This window comes from Cyprinodon variegatus, unplaced genomic scaffold (assembly GCF_000732505.1).
Source record: "Cyprinodon variegatus isolate N-32 unplaced genomic scaffold, C_variegatus-1.0 Scaffold2166, whole genome shotgun sequence".
Taxonomy (NCBI): domain Eukaryota; kingdom Metazoa; phylum Chordata; class Actinopteri; order Cyprinodontiformes; family Cyprinodontidae; genus Cyprinodon; species Cyprinodon variegatus.
Window position 1 is genome coordinate 13772 of NW_015152619.1, and position 8285 is coordinate 22056.

At 39.7% G+C, this 8285-nt stretch overlaps 1 protein-coding gene across 1 annotated transcript in view; it reads right to left on the bottom strand.

Annotated features, from left to right (window-relative positions):
• rogdi (rogdi homolog) overlaps positions 1-8285 on the bottom strand; it is a 25781-nt gene that overhangs the window by 11845 nt on the left and 5651 nt on the right. Inside the window, exons 4-7 of the mRNA XM_015405347.1 lie at positions 5408-5462; positions 5249-5329; positions 381-476; positions 96-298 (exon numbers count right to left, since the gene is read on the bottom strand). Of these exons, the coding sequence (XP_015260833.1) occupies positions 96-298; positions 381-476; positions 5249-5329; positions 5408-5462 (435 nt within the window). The remainder of the gene's footprint in view (positions 1-95; positions 299-380; positions 477-5248; positions 5330-5407; positions 5463-8285) is intronic.

An 8285-nucleotide genomic window follows, 5' to 3' on the forward strand; every position in this document is an offset into this window, starting at 1 on the left:
TAAAGCGGCTGCTTCTGCTGCTGAAAGCGTTCATTTTGAACGTAGCATAACAGATAGATGTTAATATGTGAAGAGTGACAATGCAAAGCTAACACTGCAGCAGCTCTCCCTTTCCTACTGAGGAAACAGCAGGCCCACAGCATGATGCTGCCGCCTGCATGCTCCAGGGTGTGAACGGCCTTCCCATGGCGTTCCGTACCATCAGTCCACTGGTGGCAAGTTCTGGCAGAGTCAGGGATGCAGGGGTGGTGAGGCGGTTCCGTGCTCTGGTCAGCTGCAACATCACCGCGTCCATGAGCTGCAGCGTAAACACAAACATCCGGTCGGTCATCATCACAGACGCTCCGGGTTTCAGACGCGTCCGGCTCAGATTGACCCACCTTGTTGACCTCGGCTCCAGTCTTGAACTGGTACGTCTCATCGCGGCTGCTCAGAAGCAGCAGAGCTTGGTTCACGTGGTTCCTGGCATCCTGTATCTGAGGGGGGGGGACGGAGAGCAGAGGAATGAGGACAGCTTCAGATCTACGCAGCAGCAGGATGGTCTGCAGACCAGCAGCAGAGTGGCATCTATGGATAAACGGGTCTCCATGGCAACCTCTGCATGCTGCTGCTGCCTTGGAAATATCACAGACATTAACTGAACTGGGTTTGGACTTTAACTGGAACCGTCTTGTTCTACCAACCAGCCAAGGTGGAGGAACTGTAATGCTGTGGGCAGCAAGACCTTCAATCAATTTGCAATCACTCTTTAATTGATAAATGTTTGTTTTTTTAAAGCAAATAAGTTAAATTGGATCATAAAGAAGGATTACCAAGTCTTCTAATTATACTGCCACCTGTGGCAAAAACACAGAACTGCAGCTCTGTTTTGCTCACGCTCAAACTAAACCAGGAATGAAACAATTAATCAGATTAATAAATTACTTATATAATCCTCAACTAATTTAGTAAAAAATTAAACGTTAACAGGAGTATAGAGACTAAAATGTTCCTTTAGCTGACAGAGCGACACACTTAAAGCAGCAATTATACCAAGATTGTAAAGAAATCAACATTTTAACTAAAGTTGCTTAAATATAGATAAAATAAGTGATACTGCAGTGATGGTCTTGGTTATCTCAGCTAGATTTAATCCAGCTTTTAATCCAGTGTTAACTACTAAACCCGTAGAATAAACCAATCAGACCAGATTTGCCAGACAGAGAAATAAGGAGAGGAAAAAGGTGAAGGAAAGGATTGCTGCTCAGGTTAATGCGTAAATTAAATGAAGTGACTATATTACATTTATTAAAAACACTGTCCTTTCTGTTTCCATTTATAGATCACTAAAATTAGACTGAACTGTAAAAACAGATTTTCTAAATAAAATTAAACTGCGAAAATATGTTTTCGTCCATCAATGTGCTCTTTCCAAAACAGTTTGAAGTTCAGCTGGTTTACTTTTGTAAAAAGTCTTCTTTAAGGAACATTTGGCTTTCTGATTATTAAGCGATAAAATAATTATTAGTTTCAGCCTAAAACTGAACACTTTTTTTTCTCTACTTCCATCTTTTCCTGGAGCTGCCGTCAGGTTCAGTTGAGCTGGATGCTGTTCGCTTCTGAATATAAAGCCTGGATTGTTTGCTAAGTCAGACCATTTAACATGGAACAGCGCGGGAACTTCTGACAGGAAGTAAATTCAGGGAAAACAGGCTGATAGACGCATCAATACTGAACTACTAAAACATCAAACCAGGTTTTAGTCCTAAAAAGGCAGAATAAAAAATGATTTATAGATATTTTACTGTAAAATATTCCATAAGGTCTCTTCAATTAAAAGTTTCTGAATAAGAAAATATTTATTTTTGGTGATAAATCCTCTATTTTCATCATCAAGGCGAAATATTAAAAGTTTTCTACTGAATCAGACAAAAGTAAAACTCTCAGCATCTAAAACATCATCGACTTTTGGGTTAAAATGAACCATTTTCAGATTCATTTCTGAGTAGCTGCTACTATCGCCACCTGCTGGTAGGTCTGTTTTATTGAAAAAAAAAAAAAACAGAATATCAATGACAAATTAAACAATACGTCAATAATGAACAATACAAGAAACAAATAAGATCACAACTCCTATTAACTCCAATAAAAAATTACAGACTAAAATAAATAAATAAATTATTAAGAAGAGGGGACTAACTGAAATTCTTCCATTAAATCAATTTATTTGCTTTAAGGTTTCATCTTCTTCAGACGTCGGTTAAAGGAGGAAAGTTTGTTTTTGAGAGCAGAGAATGAGAAGGAGGCATTTTGCATCACGACATTTATGGATATAATATTTGGTTATAATCATCAAAGTATTAACTAAGAATTCCAGTTTTTTTTTTTTCATTAATATATAAACCAAACTGAATTATTTGTAAGGAATTAAAGTCTACATTTATAGATCTAGAAGATAGAAAGATCTGAAGTAGATCCCAGAGGTTTCTTACTTCTTTATATTCATAAAACAAATGATTAGTAGTTTCCAATTGAGTTGTAGAGAAATCACAATTACAAACATTGAGTTTAAATCTCTCTCTTAAGTACTCATTTGAAGAATATGTGTCATTTATTATTATAAATTGTAATTTTTTATATTTAGGAGGAATTGGGCATTTCAAATAATTATAATAATTAATAATATTTTTTTCCTAATTTTGATTATTGTAGATTTCGTCGATTTGTTAAAATGTTGTAAGAGAAATGTACGTTTAGTTCCACCAGGGTACATATTATATATAAAATATTGATTCAAGAACCTATTGGTGCATTTATTATCTCTAACGCTCAATTTAAAGCTTATGGAGTTTTGGAATAGGGAGAAATTAGATATAATGTTATTAACTGACATAAGGAGAACATCAGGTATACAACGCAAAACTTTATTGTAACTTGTTAACGAACAATCAGTTCCTTGAAGCTTGTTGAACTTAAAATATCACCATTTCCATCCATTAAGTGAGAAATTGACCAGATTTGTTTAATCAACCAATCCTTTATAAATATAGATCTTCTACCAATAGACAGAGGGGTCCAGTAAAGTCCAAATACTTTGTTACCATCAGTAGAAATGTTGCCCATCTATACTTTACTGCAGTAATTATCTCTAGAGAACGTTTTCCTTCTATTCCTTATGTTTTAAAAATAGTCTTGTTAGTTTTGTTTTATTTAAGCTCATTTTCATTTATGGCCTGTTGGTGTTTAAAAAAATAAAAACCAACAAAATAATTAGTTTCATCCAGACAATTCATTTCTTTATAATTGGACTCGGTGCTGCCCCAACTTGTTGCTCACCACAGACCAAAATAAATAATTTTTCCAGATGATGTAAAGTTAAACATGACGCTGTTACCATTAGTTATAAAACTAAGAAAATAAAATCTAAGGAAGTTATCATCCAGAATGGTAGAAAAATGTTCCTTTAATAGAGTAAAGCAGTAAAGCTTCTGGCCTGAACAGTTTTTACTGCATTACTTTTATAATTTAGTTTTTAAAATGGTGCTATTACACTTTTATAGTAGTAAAAAGCTGAAGTTGATCCTCTAACTTCATTAAAAGTGTTTTTAAACAGCAGGATTTATACTGGAGGAATAAACATGAATAATTTGACTCCTCTGCTCCCAGTGCTACTGGGAAGCGTCCAGTTGGTTTTAGCTGGTCTGGAAATCTCTCTGCTCTGTTTCCGGTCTGGTTGCTGGTTCAGTCCGGGGGGGGTGCTCAGGTTCAGCCTGGCCTGTAGGGGCTTCAGTTGGTTCATCTAATGATTAAATGTTTTCCGCAGAATGATCGGATTCGTGTTCTTGGTTGTTTTTTTAAATGTCATCCAGTTCCACTTTGAAAAACTCCTTAGAAACTAAAGTTCACTGAGATCTGAGAGGAAGTGCTTCTGTTATTATGACACCAACATGGTGTCCTGTTACCAGTATTTCAGTACTAATTGAACGGTGGCCGGCCCTGCAGGAAATCCACTGCTTTAACCAGACATGTTGGTGCTTTAGCAGCGGAGGGGAACCAGAGAAACACAGGCAGCCTGGCTGAGACCGCGGAACGCACACAGGGGGAACCAGGAAGTGAACAGGCAGCTCTAACTAATGCGCATTGTTAATATGATGCATTATTACAATCCGCTGGACTTTGTTTCCAAGTTTGAAGACGTTTCTCTTCCATCCAGGAAGCTTTTTCAATTCAAAATGTCAGAAATAGCGTTTAGTTCCAGGTTTTATAAAGTAGAGCAACAACGCCTTGTTTATACGGTGGCCCAGAGGTGTCAACACAAATACAAAAGCTGCAGCATATATATATACATATATATACATATAATATTATAATATATTAATATAAAACTTTGTGTTTATCATATTAATATTTAATTGCAAAATATATAACTTTGCATGCATTTCATCCAGTTTGAGTTCAGTTTAAATAGTTTCTTATGTGAATAAATCGGTGTAATCTAGCTAAAAGGTAATTTTAGAATTTGTTTTGGTCTTTTAAGGGGTTGTGACGTGTCAGAGATTATTGTAATATCATCTCTGACTCGTCTTTCATGGGATTAAAATCTAAGGCGCCTCCTCTGCATTCTGACAGCAGCTGAACTGTGGTCCGATCCAAGATGGCCGCCCGCCGTGCATGTCGGCCTCGCTGCCGTCAGCGTCCAATGAGATGTCTACGTATATAATGTCTATGGCTTTTATATTTAAATCTGTTGCAGCTTTCGTATCAGTGTTGACACCTCTGGGCCACCGTAAAAACACCGCATGTTTTAGTTTAGAAAACATGCAAATAGAAACGGATGAACGGGTCCCCCCCTTTGGAATGGGGGTCGTTTGGCTTCTTTTTTGACCTGCAATGCCCCATACCTGTCTATGTCTCTGAAACGACCCCCATTCCAAAGGGGGGGACCCGTTCATCCGTTTCTATTTGCATGTTCTCTAAACTAAAACCAGGCTTAGTTGGGCTGCTGGATAAAACCTGGAACTAAACGCTATTTCTGATATTTTGAACTGAAAAATCTGCCTGGATGGAAGAGAAACGTCTTCAAACTTGGAAACAAAGTCCAGTGGATTGATTTTAACTTTTATGGAACGACTATATGACCTGGATGACTGAGAATCTGCACCAGCATATTATTTCAAGCAGTCATGCTGCAGCTTTGTTTCCTCTAAAATAATCTGGTTGGTTTACTTTTTGAAACCCGTTTCCTGAACGGACAGGAATTTCAGACTACCTGCTGCAGCTTCCATTGTTTGTCTTCTCTGAACTGAAAATGCAGGACTTGGCTGCTCTTGGCGACCTTCAGGTTAATGTCCTGTGGAGGAGAGTTAAACATTAAAAGATGTCATGCAGCTAAATTCGGAGGGTGAATGTGGAAAGAGTGACTACTCACAGCCTGAGTCAGAGCTTCTCCCTGCAGAGTCAGCACCCCTTTCACCTGATCCATGCTGCAAAAACAAATCAGCAGATAAAGCCTCCATGAAGCCAAGCAGAAACATGCAGACCAAGTATTCACTCTGACCTTTTTATTTAAGCCTCTAAAAGCTAATCAGCCTCATTGGGCAAAGAAACATGGATTTAAAACATCTGAAAGGTGTTTAGAGTCTGTTCGTTCGAACGTTTATTCGTTAATGAAAATATCAAGGTGAGAGGACTCTGGCTGCAGACCTGCACGATGGAGTCACCTGCACTGTCAGGTCTGGAAGTTTATTCTCAACCTTTCATTGGAAGCCTTCAGGAATGGCGTGTAGCACGTAGCTGCTGCCGTATTTTATTAGAAGACGACATATTTTTTTGTTAACTGAAATTTGCATTTTCCCTACTTTTCCCCATTTAAACACCAAGAAAACTGTGTTTCATGGCTGCAGGAAATGGAGGTGCTGCAGCACCCCCTAGTGGCGAGAAGAAGATAAAAAAAAATGCATTAAAAGTCGTAGAGAAGAAGCCGTTCCAACCGCTGCAGTTCCGAATTCTCCAGAGTGGTGCCCGACTTTACACAAGTGAATAAAGTGAATGTGATTGGTCGATTATCAAGGGGGCGGGATTGTTGTGGAGGAAGGTTCGCAAGCAAGTTTGGTTGGGGCCGGTTTGTTGGAAGCATCTTGCTAACCAGTTAGCATCTTAGTGCTAGCAGGTTCCCAATGGGAAATTCCATTGGGACCAAGTAGCACTAAATTGGTGACTTAGAAACGACACTGTCAAGGAACGCTATGGACAGAAGCTTGGTTTGGTGCAGAAGGCTTCCAGCCGTACATGTTTGAGCCCTTGCCTCGCAACGCTGCCAGTTCTGTTAGCTCTACGCCTGCTGAAGACACAGACGTCAACAACATGAGGAGACCGTCCGCCCGCCTCTGATAGCAGCTGCACCTGCAACCCAACCTAGCGTGCAATCAGGACAGCTTCCAGCGCAAAGAAAGAGCACGGTGCTGCCGCCACTTTCATATTTATTCCTGTAGTTTAACGTAACCACAGCATTTTAAAGTGTTATTTTGATCTTTGATCTATTTTGATCCTGTGTTTTTTGTGTAATGGAGAACTGTTCAATACTTACAAACACAGACTCACTTCTCCATTTTTAAATCAAAACTCAGCTGTTTAAAACTTCTTAGTATTCATTTCTCAACCTTTTTTATTATTTTTGTTGATCCTTTGTGTGACCTTGAGTGTCCAGACAAGCAGCTTTGACATAAAACGTATTATTTTGTATTATTAATTAGAAATCAGCCTCCAGCAAAGGGAAGAACAGCACAAATAATACTGAAATAATTTAAAATATAATAAGAGGCGTCGGTATAAAGAACTGTGCTCGTTTTGATATTTTGTTGCATTTGTTTTTTAACCATATCAAGATGAACATTAAAGATATTATATATAAATCATTAAACTCTTGAATCGATAAAAACGTGTCTCTTGCAAAGACCCAAGAAATAAATGAGGGGATGTCAAATATTTCAGGTATGCTCGCCCCACTCAGTCCCACAGACTGCCACTCTGGGTCCCTGAGCAAGACCCTTAACCCCCCTCTGCTCCCCGGCGCCGCACAATGACAGCCCACTGCTGCCCAAGGGGAGGGGTTAAATGATGCAGAGTTTAATTCTCTATTTTAGGTCAATGAAGGATTTACGTTTTATTTTCCAGCGTTCTGACAGCGCAGGTCTGCCGCTACACTCTCTAGGGAAAAGTTAAAAGTTATGAATACGTCTGCTTTAGGGCCCTAAAATCTTACATGACGTCTCTCGGCAACCTGCAGCTCTTTAGCGCCCCCTTTTGGGCTCCCTGGAGCTTGTTTGTTGTTTGTTTATTTTAATAGGGTGAGCAGGAGGTCAAACAAACATTCATGATGTTTTCTAATGCTGGAAACGTTTGCATACTAGATAAATTTATATGATAAATGTAAATATTTCTTTCAACGTAAATTAGCGTCATATCCGTAGAGATCAGAGGTCACAGCCTGCAGCAGGTGTGAGCGGCGCGGCACGGCGCCAGGCAGGTGGCTGCTGCAAACAAAGCGGCGGGTGTTTCTCAGGCCGTGGATCCCAAAGGGGAAAAAGGAAGATGGTTGATGAGGATTCAAAGAAGAATGGAGGAAATCATTTGCTTTCATCACCAATCAGGAAGGATTGCCTGCATGTTTGCTTTGGAAGGAGAATAAAATAATAAAATGCAATTGCAGAAGTTGTGGATAAAATAGAGGAGAACAAAGATAGATTTATGAAGTGGGTTACATCTCCAAACTCCACTACTGCTGCTAGTTTGGTTTCAAGCATAGAAAACCGTTCATAGATCCAACAGGTGGCGCTCTGATGCAGGGATGGGAACTTTCTAACATTTTTTCCCCAAATCCTCAAAATAAAAATCCCACCAAGGAACGCTGGTGATGTGGGATTTCAGGGTTAGAGAGCTCTGCTCTGATGATGTCACTTCCTGCTTGGTTCCTCATGACTCCATCAGCCCCTCCCATCAGAAACACGTCCACCATAGAAAGATTCCTTTATCCTGTTTCTATCATTTCATCAATGCAACCAAACCTTGGTTGGTCCTTGGCTGGTCATTGGTTGGTCCTTGGTTGGTCCTTGGCTGGTCCTTGGCTGGTCATTGGTTGGTCCTTGGCTGGTCATTGGTTGGTCCTTGGTTGGTCCTTGGCTGGTCCTTGGCTGGTCATTGCTTGGTCCTTGGCTGGTCCTTGGTTGGTCCTTGGTTGGTCCTTGGCTGGTCCTTGGCTGGTCCTTGGCTGGTCCTTGGCTGGTCCTTGGTTGGTCCTTGGTTGGTCC